This window comes from Suricata suricatta, chromosome 17 (assembly GCF_006229205.1).
Source record: "Suricata suricatta isolate VVHF042 chromosome 17, meerkat_22Aug2017_6uvM2_HiC, whole genome shotgun sequence".
Taxonomy (NCBI): Eukaryota; Metazoa; Chordata; class Mammalia; order Carnivora; family Herpestidae; genus Suricata; species Suricata suricatta.
In genome coordinates this window covers 26,647,410-26,667,550 of record NC_043716.1, presented here as the reverse complement: position 1 = coordinate 26,667,550, position 20,141 = coordinate 26,647,410, and the positions used below count along the sequence as shown (strand labels likewise).

Sequence of the window (20,141 nt, the reverse complement as noted above, 5' to 3'; positions counted from 1 at the left end):
CTGGGGCGGGGCCTGCCCTCCTAGGCGCTGGCGCCTGCAAGGCTGAAGGCGGCAGGGAGGGGCCGGCGACCCCGCCGGGTGAGCCGAGGGGCTCAGGACAGAGCAGCACTGGTCACATAGCTCTTCCTTACTCAGCCCCTAATAGTGGCCTCTTCAGGCAGCACATCACCGTAAAGCCCCAGTGAAAAAGGAAAGGCCAGTCGGTCCCCAGGAGGAGATGTCTTTCGAAGGAGAGGGGTTTGCCTCACGAGTTGAGAGAGAAACCATTAGTTACCGAAGGTTTCCAGGAAATGAACCTGGCAGATGTCCAAGTTAACTGATTGTCCCTACCCCCTTCACACCTCCTAAAGTAGAATGTCGGACATTCTCCACCTTTTCTCAAGCTATAAAGAAGAGACCAAAGGTTCCCTTCCTGCAGGACCCTAGATTACAGATTAAAGAGGATTTGCTGCATAAATTATCCAGGGATCATCTGCTGGAAAGGTGGAAGGGAAGAGGCTGAGTGGCCTTTATGGGGCAGTAGAGCCTTGTCTGGGGCTGAGGGAAGTGGGAGGGCCTCAGGAGAGGCCAGCCCCTGCATGAGCCAGTCTATGCTGGGCAAGCAGGTTAGATGCGGTGGGGACAGATCCCTCAGCAGCTTTAGAAGCATTAGAGGCTCAGAAGGGTCAGCAGCAGCAAGGGAGAAATAGATGCTTAGAGGGTGGGGAGTTGGTGAGGATTTCCTGAGCTAATACAGGTCTGAGCTGGTCAGGCTTCTGTGAAAGTTTCCAGAAGCATGCCTCTTCCTGACTTCCACGAGCTCTCCCCCAGGGCACGGTGATTGGCCTGAATACACTTTGGACAAAACTGAGGTCTACAGACATGGCCCTCTCTATTGGTAGAATACCTAGAAGCCTGTGTACTCTGTTTCAGTCTGATCTGTGGCCAGTGGTCTTGGTTGGGAACAAGTTAGAACTTAGCAGAGGGACGGAGGGGGGCCTAGGTATGCAGATGAGAACAGGCTCAGAAAACATGGGATGGCTGTTGGAGATGTTATTGGATATTTGGCACTGGTGGATGGAAGGATGGAAGGCGTGCCATTGCTTAAAGAAATCAGGGGCATTCATAGGCTAGCAAGTTGAAGCAAAACCTTCCTAGTTAGGTGACCTTGGGCAACTCACTTTATCTCTCTGGACTTCAGTTTCCACACCAAAAAATGAGGTGATTAAACTAGGATATGGGCCAGCAGCTTGGCCCGGGTAAGAGGGACCCTCAAAATGTATAAAGAGTTTCTTGGAAAAGGCCTGGGGTAGATCAAGAGATCTGAAGCTGTACTCAGGAAAAAAAGACATGAAAGAGTTTCTTTAGAAAGAACCAATGGCTACTGGAAGGCTACAGAAGTAGTAGCAGCTGCAGCAGCTGCTGCCGTCAGACCTGAACATCAAACTTGGGCTACACAAAGCCTCACTGTTGGGAACTAGCTGTAGGCCACTAACACTCATGTATGCACTCATAAGACTACTTCTTGGGTGCTTCTACTGGCATTCTGCCTGGCCTGGGCTGGGGGTGCTGGGTGGGGTCTGGGGACGGGAAGAAAACCTATGTCAAGGAAGACAGGCCCCATCACAAAGCTTTGCTTTCCACAATCGTACTTCCCTCCTCCCCCCAGTCCTGGTTGTAGTCCAAGTGTAGACACAGACATGTTTTAGATGGCAGCTCAGCTAGCTCATCCTCAGCTGCGGCTGGAATCCCAACTCTGTTCTGGCACCAGCTGCCCAGGCCCCCAGTGAGCCCTGTGTGTCCTGAGGCATGTTGGTGCCAGTTTGTTTTAAGGGAAGTAAGCCCCAAAGAGAGGCCTGTTATTGTGGAACTCATCTCTACCCCAGGACTCTTAAGGTCTTGATACTCACCAGTGTCTTCGTAATCACTACATCATATGCCCAAAATGAGACATGCTGGGTGAAGTAAAAGCTAAAGAGGGACTTTGAGCCGCCCCACCTACACAAACCTCGAATACTAACCCTGAAGCACTTCGGGTTTCTGAAACAACTTGGCCATGGCTTAGGACCCCATACCAGCTTTGGTGATTATCTCACTACATGAATATCCCTTCTCTTCTCTGGGCCTCTGTTTCCCCCACTGACAGAGAATTGGACTCCCCCCAACTCCAGCTTTTGTGTTCTATGTTGGTGCAGGTAGCTTCTGACACCTGGTCAGAAGCAGGGCCAAAATATGGCTGCCCTTGTATGAGTCACTGACCACTGAGTCCTCCTCCCCACCTCTAGTTAGCATGTGGCCTGGTCAACCTTGCCTCAGTACCCCTCAGTCCTTAGAGTCTGACTCTTCCTTGAAATTCAACATCCCACCAGGAATTGCTAACCTTGACTAGAGTACAATTTCCCAAGCACTGCTCAGGTGGGGTATTCAAGCCAAGGATCTGGGGAGTGGACACTTTGTTTGGCACAAGGAATGACACTTCTGGAAAACTCAGATAAGCACACACCTCCAGCCTGCTATCCAGAGCCCCCTCTGCTTAGGTCACGCCAGCACGGTCTATGTGGAAAAACTCCCAGCCTCCTCCACTGGATCTTTCCTGCCTACCCATGGGTGAAGGTTGTGTGGCACCGAACTAAACAAGGATGCTGTACTTGGGCCAAGCCAAGGTCCAGGTTCAAAAGCCAAGAATAAAGAGTAATTATCATAGGAAATCAGGATTTCAGATCCGCATGACTAGCAAAGGTCACTTTTGCCTCTCAGTAGCAGAGTTTCTCTTAAGTGGTGCAAGAACTAAATTGTACCTCCCTTCCCCCAGAAGTGATGAGTCACTGATGATACAGTCAGAGTGCTCCAGTAGGTGCAAAGGACTATCACCAGGTTGTGTCTTTCAAGGAAACCTTAGCCAGCCTGAGACAAGAAACCAAAATACCCTCAGCCTCACTCCCACCCCTATTTTTCCCCAGTGTCCCATGATCCTGGGTCAGGCATGAAATGTGGGTGGCAAGGCCAGAGAGCACTGTGTTTCCTGGCACCTGCTGTCTAGCTGTGGTGAAGGGCAGTTCTGGAGCCAGCAGAGTGCTAGAAGCCTGCCAGAGGGCCTTTCCAACACCTTCTCTGCAGTAGGGCAGAGCACAGGAGCTGAGAGATGGAAGGGACATACATATGCACTGGGTGTGATCCCCTTCAAGAGCCTCCACCCTACCCTACCTCCTATCTTCTCGAATGTTTCCTATGGCTAAAAACTCACTGACTCTACGACCCTTCAATCTTTGGGCAGTGTGTTATCAAAGGTCTTCATTATACGGAGTTAAAATTTGTGTGTACCTAGACTTTATTCTCTAAGTGCCTCCATGCTAGACGCTTCGCTAACTCATTTCACTGGACTTTGTTTTGATCTTTGATGTCCACACTCTTTAAGTGTCTATCTATATACTTTTCTCTCCCAAACTAACCACAAGCCCCTCACGGACAGTGCATATGTCCTCTACTCACTTCGGTTCAGTGAACATGTGATGTGATGTCCTCCTGGATGGCCAGGCCTCTGCCCCAGGAGGTGTCTGATCAATACGAATTGACTGAAAGGATTCATTGATTAATTTTCCACCCTGATTTTGGAGCACAGACAAGCCTTGAGGCTCTGGGCCTCACTGACCCATCCATAACTTGCCCTTCATTCTGGCTGCTTGCCAGCTCATACTTCACCTCCCAGCCTCAGAGTTTCCATCAAAGACACAAATGTTACCCTCAATAAAACCTTTCCCTTCATATTTTGTGATATCTTAAGGTGCTGCTGAAATATTGAGAAGCTCCTTTCCAGGAAGATGTGGCTATGGAAGAAGGGTTTCTACACCACACATGAGTCTCTGGGGCAGGGTGCTCCCTAAAATGCTCTCAGTTTTGAGGAGCTGGCTCTGAGTCTCAGTTTCTTCATCTGCGAAATAGGTAGCAAAAGTCCACTTCATAAGGTTGCTGTTTAGAGTCGCCAAGGTAACACACTTAGAATGGTGTAGGCACTAAAATGAGCGGTAGCTACTATCTCAGCTAATGAGAAAATTACCAACACCAAACCAGCAACTATCACTGTGACATTTTCAAATGCTTTCTCTACAAACAATTAGGAGTGTGGATGTATAATGAGTGTAGAGGGATGGGAGAAAAGCCTTCGACTAAAGTGACATCGGAATGACTATGCTGCTACCAGGGGCAGAGTCAGCCTCTCCAGCTGAACCCCACTCCATCTCTAGAAAACAGGTCTTGGTTACAGACTTACTGAGCTGAATTGCCAAAAACGGCCATTGTGGTGACTCTTGGAGCTAAATGACTTTGCCTGTTGTGGGTGTGCCAAGGAAGTGACTTTGGCCGTCCCCCCCACCTTCAGTGTCGGAGCCTGCCTCACAGGAACTGCCTCACATTCTGTCCCCTTCCTTCAGGCGTGCACTCAGCCCCCGAGGTGCAGCTGTCTCTTGCCTCTCCCCTCATGGCAGCTGAGCAGAAGAGGGTAAAGGGACATGACCATTTCTGTCCCTCAGGATAGCCTGCCTCTGGCTGAGCAGCTGTCAAGGCAGCTTCTGTGTGACAGATTTTCTTCTTCGCCCAAGTATGCTCCCTTGGCCTCTGAAGCCAAGCTCCTGAATCTACCTAGGCCTGCTATTTCTCCTCTTACTTGAAAACCTCACGGTTTCAAACACCAACAAGCCACTCTGAAAGATAGAATGTTGGAGTTGGGTTCTAGGCAGGGAACCAAGTAACTTCTAGAAATATACCACAAAATCCAAAATAAATGTGGCATCCTCTTCCCTATGTGGGATCATTCTGAGAAGAACAAAAAACTAAAGGATTCTGGCCTCAGTTCTACCATCGAACCTGGAGGAGGGGCATAGGATTTTCTGTCCCCATTTTACATTCAGAGGGAGCAATCTGCTCAAGTCTCACAGTGAAGGCAGGACATCACCCCTCTGCCCTGGGTTTCCAGTGGCTCTTGCTGAGGCATAAAGCACTTTAGCTTGTCCTAGGGCCACCATTTGTCCTAGTTTGCCCAGGACTGGTGGGGGTCCCAGCACATAGGATGCTAAAACCAGGAACATCCCAGGCAAACCCCGAGTTGGGTCAACCTAGCCTGTCCCCAAAATAGCAATGTGGGTCAGAGGCTACCAGCCTCCCATCCAGCTCTGGACTTTGCCGCCCATGGTAGCTGGAAATGAACACGGCACCATCTGACAGGAAAAGAAGCTGAGTATCGAGGGTCAGGCTCCTATGAAAAGCCTCCCGAGGTGCCCTGCTCTATTTTCAGCAGCTCTGCTCCATTCTTTCAATTCCCTCTCCTTTCAACTACAAGCCTCGGTACAAAGCAAAAGAAAACAAGGGGACTGGGAAAGATGGTCCTAGGGTTCCTTTCGGACAGCCCATATACCGGGATTCTGTTAACATTCCCATGAATGCAGACTCCGTGTTTCCCCTAGACTCTAGATTTTTCTCTGTCGAGGAAGTCTGAGCAAAACTTCCCTGATGCTAAAGAGCCAACAGGAGGCTGGCCATACCATCCTCCAGGGGCCAAATGACAGGTCACTCTAAAGACACTAAAATCTGCCTTATATATCACAGAGATAGCCTTCCCTCATTCCTGGCCTGCTTTCCAGAGTTGGTTTCTTGCATAATTGATAGAGATAGAAGGGAGTAAACCACCTTGTCTGCTGACAGCCTGAGAAGTCATTTGCAAGGGCAAGTAGGTTAGGTGCCTTGAGGACAAGGATCTTAGGGCCAAGGCAGCTCTATCCATCAGAGGCATTGAAGCCCCTCCCATCAAGGGCTGCTTTATTCCAAGGAATTCCCTAGGACTGTGTGAGAAGACACCCCCGCTGACCCCATTAGGGCACCCTCAAGACCTTCCTGTTGAGCTTTTGCTACTTTGGATACCAAAAACAAAACCATTAGGAATGATTCCCTCATTCCAGCATAACCTTCTCTGGGGAGATTCCAGCCCCTGAAGTACCAATCTAAGGATGAGAAGCATCTGTAAGCCCTGCTCCTTAGACAAAAGGGCCTTGAGGAGCCACTTGGGAAGAGGCTGACACGAGAGAGAGAGAGAGAGAGAGAGAGAGAGAGAGAGAGAGAGAGAGAGAGAGAGATGGTTGAATCAGGCTCCGTCCCCAGCTATGGACCCAGAAGGGCCTGTGAAGTTCAACAACAAACATGCTGCCATCCACAAGCCAGGAGCTGTGGCTGACCATCAGAGAATTCCTGCTGGTAATAGAATCTGGAACAGACTCTACAGTCAACCATTCCCAGATCAGAGGAACCAGAGGCCTTGGACACTAGCACCATGGAGTCTCTATTGTGGGATGGTCTGTGGGCCATGCAGCCTGCAGGACAGACTGGGGAAAGCCTAGCACTCTCATGTTTATGAAGAGTTCCTGGCCCGCCTCATTCCACCACACTTCCAAAGAGCCAGAGAAGCCCAGCAAGCCCAGCTGGTCTCTCCCCAGCTTCTCTTCCCAGCTTCTGGGGAGCAGCTCAGCTGCCACACAGGGCTGGAGAGCTGCAATTATCCAGACAGGATAAGAGCTATTTTGGGAAGGAGCCATTCTGCTGCCAAGGCTTTTGACTTCCTAAACTAAAACAAGCTGCACAAAGAAAGGGGGTGAGGATAGGGGAGAACAGGGAAGAACTTCCTCAGTCAAAACCACTATATCCTGAATGAGGGAAAAGACTAACCCCTTCCCAAAGGTAAGAGAGGAGTTGTTAAGATACCTCTAGCTTTGAGAAGGAAGGTGTAACCCGCCCCCCCAACACACACACACACACACACACCACACACCCTGATGACTCCCTCTCCTAAGTTCGTCCAACAGCACATATTCAGCCTGTTGCATTTATTTGGACATTTGAGCACAAACTATTTCATATTGTTGTTTAAATGTTTCCTGTCCATGTCTTATCTCCCCAACCAGATGGTAAGTTTCTCATGGCCAGTGAATGTGTGTGCTCTGAGGCTTCAATGCTCTCTCCAGTAGTGCCTAGCACAGTGCTAGGCATCTGGATTAAGTTGTTTATGGAAGGGAGAGAGGGAGAAAGGAAGGAAGAGCAAACAGGAAGAGGGAGAGAAGGATAAGAGGGAGAGAAGGATTTACTGTCTTGCATGGAGGTAATCTCTAAATGTAGCTGTTCCCACCCACAGTTAAGCTCAGGGCAAGGGGCTGAAGAAGAAGCCATGGCAGAAGGGGTGGCAGCCACATTTTTGGCACCTCCCCTTCTGCTATTTCATCTTCTGAGCTCAAGCTGTCCTGCTCCACCTCATTTGTTTGTTTTCTATCTGTAATTAGCTGTCCATCCTGGGCTAATCTATGGATGGGACCCATTAGAAGCCATGCTAGGCTTCATGTAAGGGACAGATAGGGTGAGAGAAAGCATGGAGGCAGGAAGAGCTCAGACTATCTTATCAAACATGGGCCAAGAAGAACTAAAGTAGTTATAGGAATAATGCACTCTGAAATCAGGACACTCCTTGCCAAATTCAGGACACAAGGCTGCCGAGAGCAGAGTTTACCTTGTGCTTTCCAAGTTGAGGACTCAAATAGTGTGTAACCCAGAAAAGCGTTCCCTTTCTGAATTGCCCTAGCCCAAAGAGGGGAGAGCCAAGTGGGGGCTGATCCCAGACAGCTTTTACATTACCTTCATGCAAATCTCCTTCTGGGGGGATGTAGCCCCCCAAGTGCACAGTATGGCAAGTGGAATACAGGCTAGATTTCAGCCCCCACTTGCCCTCTCTGCTAGGCACTCGCGTGCAGTGAATAACTTGCCCAATCATAGGGAGCAGTTCTGACTGTCTTCCTCCATTCCTGCTTCCAGGAGAGGTTAGGAGAGGGACTTGGATAAGGGGGAGCCCAGGAAGACTAGAAGTGACTTCCCAGGGGTGTTCTTACCTCCTCATCTGTCATAATGGAGAAGTAGAAGTCAGGCATTCCCAAGGGACATGGAATTCAGAGAGTACCAACAAGAGGGGAAAAAGAGAATTTTACTAAAGATGTCCAGTGGACTTGGGCATAATCTGGCCCAACATCCTTCCTAGTGCAAGGGCCCAAATAGCAACAGCTAACATTTACTGAGGACTCACTGTTGCCAGGCACCATACTAAGTGCTATACATGTAGTAGCTTGGTTAGTCCTTATAAAAACCCTAAGAAGTAACCATTGTTCCCATTAACAGTTGGGGAAACTAATGATTGGAAAGATAAAATGACTTACCCAAAGTCACAGTGAGAAAATACTAGACACAGGGCTCAAACCCAATACTGTAACTCCAGAGTCCATACTCTACTAAACCTCAGCTTTATAGAGCTTTGCTCCCTTGAAGGGGCAGGGATGCCCTCCTCTGCTCTTTGCTGCCAATTACTTGAAGACCTCATGCTGGTTGGGACTGGATTGCATTCGTAGGGCTATCTCCTCCCTAGGAACTTCCTCATCTAGAGTCCCTCATGCTCACAGGACTAAACCATATTTGGGGCCATAAAACTCAAAGCAGAAACTCTTTGCTACTAATATTCACTATATGATCATTGGTCCCCACTTTCCCTCCACCAAAAAAAAACCAAGAGTACAAAGTGGGGGGGGGGGGTGTCACCAGGTCCTGGGGATACTTCAAGATTCTAGAATTGATTACAGGACCCACTGATGGCCTCAAGGTAGAGGCCTGGACATCCCTGGATATCCTGTTTGGGCAGCCACCAATAAATACCTCCCAAGTCTGGGCAAGGGGGATTGAAGAGAGTTCCGACACAAGACGCAAGAGGAGACCCATCAACCTAAATTAATGCAGGGTCAGCCCTGAGTAAGACTGTGAAACAGGTCGTTTGTCTTGGTGACTTTTGGAAGGGGGGGGGGCTGGAATTAAAAATCACATGAGAGATAAGACCAGCTAAACTGAAAAGCATGGGCTTAAAGTGTTCTCCATTTCAGAAATGACTACTTCCCATTGAAAGCAGGCTCTTGAAAATAAAAAAGGTTCCAAGTCCCAAATGAATGACTCTAATCATGGAATGATAGTCAACCCCCTAGTATGTGTGGTGCTAATAGACCTAGCTCTGTAAATATATAAAAATCATCCTTCCACCTGTCCTCCTGCCTCCCAAACCCCCACACTGGACGCACAGGACGGAAAAGCACAGACCTTTTAGCCACCAGATGACACGGTTATACATCTCCTCAGAAACATCTGAAAGTAACAGAGATTCTTGGTTTTTTTTTTCGCTCTGTGGGATGTACACTCCTCCCCCCACTCTTGACATCTCCATTTTAAGCTCCACATTTCTCCATCCAAAGGTGCCCTCAGCCTCTGAGCCTCCCCAAGAAGCCCCTGTAGACTAGGAGTAAATCCCACCCCACCCTTTTTTTTTCCTTATCTGTGCCTCTGTTAATGCCTTTCCCCGCTCTTGGAAGTCTAGGTCCTAGCATATCTATGCTTCACCTTCTCCACTTTGTTGTCAGAATATTTACCTGAGAACCTCATTTTCTTTACTAGCCCTACCTAGCCCTTGCCCCAACTCAATTTTTCATCTCCATTCTTTGGAAGCACTCTCTACTATCTTCCATTGAAAGGTTAAGCAGCGCTACCTAGAAGTCAATGCCTGATGCCTGCCCAAGTATCATCATCGATATCATTAGCTTGGAGCTCAAAAAAGCTGGCAGGAAAGGAATGCAGCAATGAGCTCAAGGATGGGACTAGCTTTAGTACTGGCAGGTGGGCAGCTCTGAGGCCCAGAATGAAGAAGGGGCCTTTCCTGCCTACCCCAATGTCCCATCTCACTAAATCGGGGCTGCACTTGGGCAGTCTGCTTCTTCACATACCCAAGAAGAAAGCACTAAACCTTTGAATGGGTTGTTTGGAGGGCTGCTTGAGGGCTTGTGGCATTTCCCTCAATGGTGCCTGGTTTGGAGACTCCCTTGGTGGTGATAATGGTGGTGGTGTTGCTGGTGCTGGTGGTGGTGATGGACTTGCCTTCTCTCTCTGGAACATCATTTCCTCACATAAAGGACTTGAGTCCATTTCAATAAAGGACAATAAAGGGTCTAGAAGAAGAGAGGACTTAGACTCAAACTCAGGTGTTGTCGGCCGACTTTGAGATGTTTCAACTTCAGGATTGAGTAAGGCCCACCATGAGGAGTCAGGCCCATACCTAGGTAAGGACCGAGGGGGTAAGGGCCGAGGGGTCAGTTCCAGTTCTGCATGGACCGATGGCTTTGGGGAGAGTTCTGGATACTTGTGTGCAGGTCCTCGGGACATACAGGCACTTTCTGAGGGCCTTTGGGTGTGCGGCTTATAGCTGGGCTCTGGAGTGACAAACATAGATTTGAAGGGACTCTCAGACAATGATCGAGATGTCACACGTGGAGCAGAGTATAACCGTGGCCCTGAGGAGATGGTGACCCTGCGGCTGACCTCACCATCTCCTTTGGTTGAGGACCTAGAAACTCGGTGTCCACCATCCAAAACCTTTAGGATAGAGAGTTTGAGGGATGATTCCAAGTTCATATCCTTATGCAAAGCCTTGGGTTCTGTATAAATTGGGTTGGGACAACTCATTTCATACTCTTGGCCAGAGATCTTTCTCTGGGCTGTCCGAGAGTCTGCATTGACTCGGCTACTTCTATGTTCTGGGCTAGAGGGTCTCTTTGTAGATCTGATCTCAGTAGCAGCCAAACTCTTTTGGATGGGTTCAGTTTGGACTGCTTCATCCTTTGGGCAAACCAAAGTCCTACGGGGAACTCTGACCCCTTGTGGGTACTGGACCTTGGAGGGTGGGTCTTCTTGCAAGATTTGTAAGTTATCCTTCTGGTCCACAAAACTCAATCGGCGAGAGGATTTGGCATCAGGGATTAATGAGTAGCGATTACTGATATCACGCCCTGGCTTGGTCTCACCGTCTCTTCGTGTTGATTCCTCTCTCGGTGGGCTAACATTCCGTTGCATCTGGACAGCATAGGAAGCTGGTGTTTGGCTTTGCTGGATCTTTCGAGGAATAGAGGGATGGCGGTATGATTCTGGTTTTGATTGAGTCTCACTTCCTCGAGGGATGGGTGTTCCAGTGGGCCCCAACTGGGGGGAGATACGAGAATAGTCTGATGGTGAATGGAAAGAAGGGTGATGCCCAGCTTCTGATCTTTGATGGGGCGAAGGACTTAGTGGGGCTGCAGCAGTTCGTGAGCTCGAGGCAACAATGTATCCTTGTCCCCGCTGGGGGGTTGTGTTAGTAACCTCAGACCCTTTCTGTGCTGAAATCGCTACCTTGCACCCAGATTTATTTGTCTTGACCATCCGATAGACTGAGTTCCTCTGGGTAGATCCCATATTTTAATGGCTGGCTTGCATTGAAGGTTCTAATGAAGTCTGAATATATACCCCTGGTTTTAAAAGCTGCTTTTCTTGTACTCCCATAAAGGGGCTCTTATTTTAAGAGTGTCTCAAATAGTCCCCTTAGCTACCTGCCTGGTGATGTCATAAAGAAAAGAGCTTCCTACTAAACATCCTGGCACACTGCCACAATTCTTCAGAGAATCTCAAGCAGTAATGGCATGGAAACTGTGACTTGTCTTTGGAATTGACACCACCAAGATTTTGGCCAAGTTCTTAGTAAAACCAGTTTTCCCTTGTACACAGAGAAGGCTCCAGACTCTCCCTTACTCTCCACAGATTCTAGGAATTCCCAGACTCATCTAGAGAAGGAATCAGTCTGAACATCCCACTAAGGCAAGGCTACTCAATCCCTCTGTTTTAGTCCCAGGTTTAGTAAGATGCAAGTACAAAGTTGTCTCCAATTTAATTGGCAACTGCATTGTATAGAAGTAAAAAAAAGAGAGCTCCATACTTTTCCAGGTCTCAAAAGTGGTTTGGTTGACCCAGGAGTAAAAATCCAGATTGCTCTAATAAAATCTCACATTCTTGGCCCAGGAATGAGTATAGGATTGTAGGAAGGATTTGGTGTTAGTGATTGGTTTCAATCATAGATGACTGTGCACCTTAGACAAGTCACTTGATTTGTCTGAACCTTGGTTTCTTCATCTGGAAACCAACATCTGGTAGGTAAGTGTCACACAAAAAACTATGTGTCCTTTCTCACAATCTTCTCCTCTCAGCTATCCTAATTAGCTGGACTCTGATCATTTCTTGATCTGAAGAGTGCCTTTGCATCCTGGATGACTGTTTTGGATGAGAGACACTGTCATCTTTCTTTCCCTTTCACATGCTGGTCTCTACCAGATCCACATTCCACTATTAACTCTGAAGGATCCTCATGGTTACAGGACGGTCAGATTCATTGTTTCTGGATTTTTAAGTTCAGCCTTGATTAAAGATAAAGTTGAAACCAAAACTTACCCGTTCTTAGGTAATAGGAATTTCAATAGGCTAAGAAACCTTGAGCAGCTGACCGTGTTTAGAACATAAAATATTTGGCTAGCCATTATATCTTGTTTTACAGAAAAGGAAAAAAGTAGAATACTTACAAGTCAGGTATCTTGAAGACACTAAGGATTAGCCAGGTTGAAGTGAAGATGGTTCTTGTTTATACTTATTTGATATCTTGTTATAAAATTGAGACTGGCTGACTTGAAAAAGCTTTCCTAAGAGATTCGAGTTTCAATGCAATAACTTACTGATTTATAATCTTTCACCACAACACTATAATGCTTATTTATCTGGGAAGATTATATTTCTCTTTATAAATTTATTGAGTTTTATTTTTTATTTTTTTTATTTTTTCAATGTTTTATTCATTTTTGATACAGAGAGAGACAGAGCATGAGAGGGGGAGGGGCAGAGAGAGAAGGAAACACAGAACCAGAAGCAGGCTCCAGGCTCTGAGCTAGCTACCAGCACAGAGCCCGACGCGGGGCTCGAACCCACGAACGTGAGATCTGACCTGAGCCGAAGTCGGAGGCTCAACCAACTGAGCCACCCAGGCGCCCCTTGAGTGAGTTTTAATTTCCCCATCAACATGTAACATTAAGTCTGTTATCACTTTTTTGTTCTTATTAAAATCAGCTCAGTACTTTTGTGAATAATTGTTTATATTCTCCGAATATTGGGGGGAAATATTTTTTCAGTGTTCAATTTCAGTACAAGTAAATGCAAAAGGGCTATTCTTGCAAAAAAAATGGGCAAAACTAAACAGAATCTTATTTTCCTCATCATGAATAATCGAATTTGAATTAATCCATGCTTGAGTCATGGTAGGTTCTTTCAGGGAAATCCCTCCTCTCACTTATCCTGCTCTTCCTACTGGAAGATAAAATGTGATGAGAGACGTAAAAGCTATATTAAACTGTTCTATTTTGAATGGAAGACATACAGCGAGGAACAGGATTGCCAGGGACTGCAATGGGCTTTGTGGTAGCCAGTCTAAGATGGCCCACAATGATTCTCATCTGCTAGTATTCATGTCTTTGTGTAGGCCCCTCTCATTCTGAATCAGGGCTTGTCCTCTGTGACCACTAGTTTATAGCAGAAATGATGGTCTGTGACTTCTGAAGCTGATCATAATGGCACTGCATCTTTTGCCTTGGTGTAGGCAAAATCTCTTGGATTGCTCACACGGGAAAACCAGCTGCCATGTGGTGAGGATACTCAAAAGGGAGACCCAGAGAGAAAGCAACTGAGGTACCTATTCAATAACAAAGACCAATTTGCCAGTCATGTGAGTCAACTAGTAAATGCATTAAAATGCAACCTCAGGAGAAACCCTGAGCTACAACTGTCCACCTGAGTCACTTCCAAATTCATGATATATAAGAACTGTTAAAGATAAATGGAGTTATTGCTATTTTAAGTCACTAAGTTTTGGAGGTGATTTCTTATTATATTCGATCTTAGCCAAAAGGCCGAGAAGTGATAGAGGTGATTTCTTATGAGGTAATAGATTATGTAGATCAATTTCTCTAGTGTCAACTCTCATTAACCAGCACAGAGCCCAATATATAAACCAGAATAACAACTTACTAATATACTTTGAAAAACACACTGTTGAGCTGGTTGGAAAGCCAGGTCATTCTTTCCCTACAGACACACCAACTTCAAGAGGAAGAAAAATTGCTTGGTGAACATGAAACTGGATCAAGAAGTCAGTATGATATTCCATAAGAGGCAACACCTGTCACAGGGCACTAGACATACCTAGTGCTCCCCCCATCCACCCACCCACACTGCTTTAGCTGAGCTTCCTAAAACACCTGGCTCCTAAAACTTCATTTTCCTATGCTTTACACCAACCATTCCTTTAATTAAGCAGTTTTCCTTCATATGAGTTCTAATAAAATTGACTAAGTTTATAGTTACTTAACTATGACATTATAGTTCTGCCTCCCACTGATTTAATTATTCCTAAATCTTCTAGTCTCCAAACAGAAAATAGCTAAAAGAATTATGAGAAGTTGAAATCACCCAAAAGGACTATTTTTAATGCTTTAATAAGCATCTTTCTAGATATCTATGCATTTATTAAATGTAGACATGCATAAATTTTCATGGGGTCATATACCTATTAGCATTTGTCCATGTGTCCTGGACACATTTCTGTGTCAATAAACCTATATGCCACAATTTCTAATTGGTCCACTTATGGTTTTTCCAAAATTAAAAAATTATTGTGGTAAAACACACATAACATTTACCATCTTAGCTATTCTGAAGCGTACATTCAGTGGTATTAAATACATTTACATTGTTATGTAACCATCATCACCATCCATCCCCATAAGGTTCTTTTCATCTTGTAAATTTACTGTTTTAGCCATTTTTAAATGCACAATGCATTGGCATTAAGTACATTAACAATGTTGTGCAACCATCATCACTCACTACCCATTTCGAGAACTTTTTCATCGTCCCCAAGAAAAACTCTATACCTGTTAAACAGTAACTCCGGATTGTCCTCTTACCCCAACCTTAAGCACCGCCACTATACTTTCTGTCCTTATGATCTCGACTACCGTAAGTAACTCATGTTAGTGGAATCATACATTGTTTTCTTTTCGTGATTGGCTTCATTCGCTTAGCATAATGCCCTCAAGGTTCATAATGCCCACCGCTTGCTTACCCCTTCATCCATTTATGGACACCGGTGTTTCCACATTTGAGTTATAATGTTGCTATGAACATTGATGCAGAACTATCTGTTGGAGACTCTACTCAGAAGTGGAATACACTGCTGCGTCACATGATAATTCTATTTTTAACTTTTTGAGGAACCACCATACTGCTTTCCATAATGACTGTACCATCTTACATTCATACTAACAGTGCACCAGGATTCTAATTTGAAAACATTATTGCCAACACTTGTTTTGCTTTTTTCATAGTAGCCACCTTAAAGAATGTGAGGTGGTATTGCATTGCAGCTTTGATTTTCATTTCTCTGATAATTAGTGATGCTGAGCATCTTTTCATGTGCTCATTGACTATTCATGTAACTTCTTTGGAAAAAAAGTCTATTCAGGTCTTTTGCTCAATTTTGAATTGGACTGTTTTTTGTTGTTGAATTTTAAGAGTTCTCTATATATTCTGGCTATTAATCCCTTATCAAATATACAATTTGAAAATTATTTTTCTCATTCTAGCGGTTGTCTTTTTACTCTGTGGATAGTGAAATTTTAAATTTTCATGAAGTTCAATATATCTACTTTTTATTTTGTTACCTGTACCTTTGATGTCATGTCCGAGAAATATTGCCAAACCCAATGCTGTAAAGCTTTTTGTTTTCTTCTAAGTTTATTGTTTTTAGCCTTAGATTTAGGTATTTGACCCAGTTTGAGTTAATTTTTTTATATGTTCTTAGATAAATGTTAGGTAAGAATTTCGTTCTTATAGATATTTCCATATTTCCATTTCTTTGTATATGGTGTTAGATATATGTTAGATAAAAACTTCATTCTTGTGGATATCCAGTTTTCTCAGCACCATTTGTTGAAAAGACTGTCCTTTCCCCATGATCTTGGCATCCTTGTCAAAAATCATTTGACCGGGGAGCCTGGGTGGCTCAGTCGGTTAAGCCTCCGACTTCGGCTCAGGTCAGATCTCACGTTCCTGGGTTCGAGCCCCGCGTCGGGCTCTGTGCTGACAGCTAGCTCAGAGCCTGGAGCCTGCTTCTGGTTCTGTGTCTCCTTCTCTCTCTGACCCTCCCCCTCTTATGCTGTCTCTCTCTGTATCAAAAATAAATAAAACATTTAAAAAAATCATTTGACCATATATGCAAAGTTGTATTTCTAGACTCTCTCTTTATTCTATCCCATTGATCTATATGTCTCTCCTTATGCCAGTATCATATTACTTTGGTTACTGGAACTTTGTAAGTTTTGAAATCAGGAAGTGTGAGCCCACTGAGATTTCATATGAATTTTAGGATGGGTTTTTCTATTTCTCCAAAGGACATCATTGGGGTTTTGATAGAGATTGCACGGAATCTATAGATGGCTTTGGGTAGTTTTGGCATTTTAACAATATAGAGTCTTCCATTACATGACATAGGATGCGTTCCCACTTACCTGTCTTCTTTAATTTCTTTCAGCAATGTTTTGTAGTTTTCATAGTACAAGTGTTTCATCTTCTTGGTTAATTCCTAAGTATTTTATTCTTTTTGATGTTACTGTAAATGGATTTGTTTTTGTAATTTCCCTTTAGATTCTTCCTTGTTCATGTCTGGAAATGCAATGGAATCTTGTGTGTTGTCTTTGTATCCTGCCACTTTGCTGAATTCATTTACTGGTTCTAACAGGTTTTGTTTGTTTTGGTTAAATCTTTAGAGTTTTCTACATATAAGTTCATATCACTGGGAAACAGATAATTTTACATTTTCCTTCCCAATTAGGATGCCTTTTATTTCTTTTTCTTGCCTAAATGCTCTAGCTAGAACTTCTAGTATTATGTTAAATAGAAGTGGGGAAAGCAGGCATCCTTCTCTACTTTCTGATCTTAGAGGAAAAGCTTTCAGTCTTTCCATACCATTAAGTGTAATGTTTGGCATGGGCTTTTCGTATGTGGCTTTAAACATATTGAGATAGTTTCCTTCTACTCCTTCTACTCTGTTTTTGTCATGCAAAGGTGTTGATTTTGTCAAATGCTTTTTCTGCATCAAGTTGAAATAATGAGGATTTCCCCCCTCTCTATTCTATTGACGTGGGATATCACTTATTACATTGTGGCATATCATAACAATACATATTATGATTTTCATGTATTAAGCCATCTTTCCCTTCCAAGAATAAATCCAACTTGGTCATGGTGTATAGTCTTTTTAATATGCTGTTGAATTTTGTTTGCTGGTGTTGAGGATTTTTGCATCAATGCTCCTATGGGATACAATCTGTAGTTTTCTTGTGAGGGTCTTTGTCTAGCTTTGGTATGAACATAATGCTGGCCTCAGAATGATTTGTAGGAAGTGTTTCCTCTTCAATTTCTTGGAAAAGTTCAATTTTTTTTGGTATTAGTCCCTCTTTTCAGATATTTGGTAGAATTTGTCAGTGAAGCCATCAGGTCTAGGGCTTTTCTTTATTGGGAGGTATTTGATCACTGATTCAATCTCCTTACTAGTTGTAGGTCTATTCAGATTTTCTCTTCATGATTTAGTCTTGTAGGTTTTGTGTTTCTAGGTATCTGTTCACTTCATCTGTTATCCAATTTGTTGGCACTGTTCATAGTACTCTCTTATAATCCTTTTTATTTCTGTAGAATCAGTAGTAATGTCCCCACTTTAATGACCTTCTTTCTGCTAGTTTTGGGTTTAGTTTGTTTTTTTTTTTCTAATTCCTTAAGTTGTAAAGTTAGGTTGTTGATTTGAGATCTTTTTTATTTTTTTAAACATTTTTTAAATGTTTTATTATTTATTTTTGAGAGAAAGAGAGAGACAGCATGAGCGGGGGAGGGTCAGAGAGAAAGAGGGAGACACAGAATAGGAAGACAGACTCCAGGCTCTGAGCTGTCAGCACAGAGCCTGATGTGGGGCTTGAACTCACGAACCGTGAGATCATGACCTGAGCCAAAGTCGGACGCCCAACCAACTGAGCCACCCAGGCGCCCCTTGAGATCTTTTTTAAAAATGTGTTTATAACTTACAAATTTCCCTCTTAGTGTGGTTTTTGGTATATCCCATAAGTTTTGGTATGTTGCTTTTGTTTTCATGCATCTTGAAGTATTTTCTAATTTCCTTGTGATTCATCCATTGGTTGTGTTAAGTGTTAATTTCCACAATTTTATGAACGTCCCACATTTCCTTTATTAGTTTATAACTTCATCCTGTTGTCAGAGAAGATATTTTAGAGTATCTCTTAACATCTATTCAGACTTAAGTGGCCTACAATATATTCTATCCTAAAACATGTCCATGTGTACTTGAGAAGAATGTGTATTTTTTTGTTGTTGGCTGGTGTGTTCTGTATAAATCTGCAAGATCTAGTTGGTTTGTTAACCCCTCTATTTCCTTATTTATCTTCTGTCTGGTTGTTCCATCCATTGTTGTGAGTTTTTGAAGTTTCCAATTATTGACAATTACAGAATTGTCTATTCTCTCCCTTCAATTCCATCAGTTCTTGCTTCATATACTTTGGTGGTCATTAGGTATATAAATGTAATTATAATATATTCTTTCTCTATTGAACTTTTTGTATATAATGTCCTTGTCTCTTGTAACCTCTTTTGATTTAAAGTTTACTTTGTCTGATATTAGTATAGCCACCCCTGGTCTTTTGGTTACTAGTTGCATGGAATATATTTTCGATCTTTTCACTTCCAGTCTGTGTCTTTGAATGTCTCTTATAGATAGCATATAGTTAATGTATTTTTATCCATTTCCAATCTCTATCTTTTGATTGGAGAGGTCGATTCACTTAAACTTTTTAAAAATGTTTATTTTTGAAGACTATACTTTCAGGGATCATTTCTATAGTTCGTTACTAGAGAAGTTTCTCTGAACGTGTAGAGTACCCGAAACCACGAGGAGGAGGTACAGTGTCCCTTCCTGAGCGTGAAGCTGACTTTGGGTGTTGTTTTGTGCAGCTGCCTTCTGTCATTGATGATCGTTCTTCTCCTCTTTTTAGGGGAGAAGAGGGAAGGAATACTGTCTGAGTGGTTTCCGGAGGGGGGGGAAAATGTTTATTTTTGAGAGAGAGAGACAAGTGTGAGCAGGGGAGGGGCAGAGAGAGAGGGAGACACAGAATCTGAAGCAGGCTCCAGGCTCTGAGCTGTCAGCAAGAGCCTGATGTGGGGCTTGAATTCATGCATCACGAGATTGTGACCTGAACCAAAGTCAGGTGCTTACCTGACTAAGCCACCCAGGCACCCCTGATTCATTTATGTTTAAACTAATTCCTGATGAGGTTTTACTTGTCATTATGTTATTTGTTTTTTTTATATGTCTTATAACTTTTTTGTCCCACATTTCTTGCATTACTGTCTCCTTTTGTTTTTAGTTGATTTTCTATAGTGAAATGTTTAAAGTCTTTTTTCTTTTCCTTTTGTGTATATTCCATAGTTATTTTCTTTGTGGTAACCATGAAGATTACATTTTGCATCCTAAATTTATAATACTCAATTTGAATTTGTACCAGCTTAACTTCAATAACAATCATAAACTCTCTTCCTTTATAGCTTTATCTTACCCCTTAGTGATGTGACAAAGTTACATTCCTATGTATACTGTGCCCCCAAATATAAACTAATAATGGTTTTATATGCAGAAACTTGGAAAGATAGAAGACAGTAGGTCAATATATTCAAAGTGCTAAAGATTAAAAAAAAAAAAAACCTTGCCAACCAATAATCCTATATCCAGAAAACTGTCCTTCAAACGGGATACATTAAGACATTCCCAGAAAAACAAAAGCTGAGGGAGTCTGTGGCCACTAGACCTACCCTTTAAGGAATGCTCAAGAAATGCTTCAAGTTGAAATAAAAGCGTACTACATAGTAACTCAAAGTCATATGGAGAAATAAAGATCTTAATTAAGGTAAGTACATGGGCAATTATAAAAACTAGTATTAGCTTTTATACTAATTTTGGTTACAACAGTTACAATGGTTTGTAACTGCACTTTTTGTTTTCTACATGATTTAAGAGATCAATACATTTAAAGAAAGAAAATAGCAGTTATTAGTATAAAAGCTAGTGTTACTGTAACTTGTTTATAACT

General features: G+C 43.6%; 1 protein-coding gene, 1 long non-coding RNA gene and 1 other non-coding gene across 8 annotated transcripts in view; 2 read left to right on the top strand and 1 right to left on the bottom strand.

Moving 5' to 3' along the window:
* The window catches only part of SEPTIN4 (septin 4), a 22,915-nt gene extending 11,579 nt beyond the window's left edge, over window positions 1-11,336 (bottom strand). The window contains exons 1-4 of one of the 5 annotated variants that reach the window (XM_029928313.1): window positions 9,816-11,336; window positions 9,139-9,183; window positions 7,896-7,903; window positions 6,819-7,008 (exon numbers count right to left, since the gene is read on the bottom strand). In XM_029928313.1, the coding sequence (XP_029784173.1) occupies window positions 6,886-7,008; window positions 7,896-7,903; window positions 9,139-9,183; window positions 9,816-11,316 (1,677 nt within the window). In that variant the 5' untranslated portion in view covers window positions 11,317-11,336 and the 3' untranslated portion in view covers window positions 6,819-6,885. Of the gene's footprint in view, window positions 1-6,818; window positions 7,009-7,644; window positions 7,666-7,895; window positions 7,904-9,138; window positions 9,184-9,815 lie in introns of those variants that run through there. The other 4 variants (XM_029928312.1, XM_029928314.1, XM_029928311.1 and 1 more) reach the window with 4 other exon arrangements.
* A 1,566-nt stretch (window positions 11,337-12,902) lies between these two features.
* The window catches only part of LOC115282362, a 31,541-nt gene continuing 24,302 nt past the window's right edge, over window positions 12,903-20,141 (top strand). For both annotated transcript variants that reach the window (XR_003904612.1, XR_003904613.1), the window contains exons 1-2: window positions 12,903-12,937; window positions 13,535-13,623. This is a non-coding gene — a long non-coding RNA (uncharacterized LOC115282362). The remainder of the gene's footprint in view (window positions 12,938-13,534; window positions 13,624-20,141) is intronic.
* On the top strand, window positions 18,868-19,082 carry LOC115283156. The gene has a single exon (XR_003904953.1). It is a non-coding gene; the product is annotated as a small nucleolar RNA U3 (small nucleolar RNA).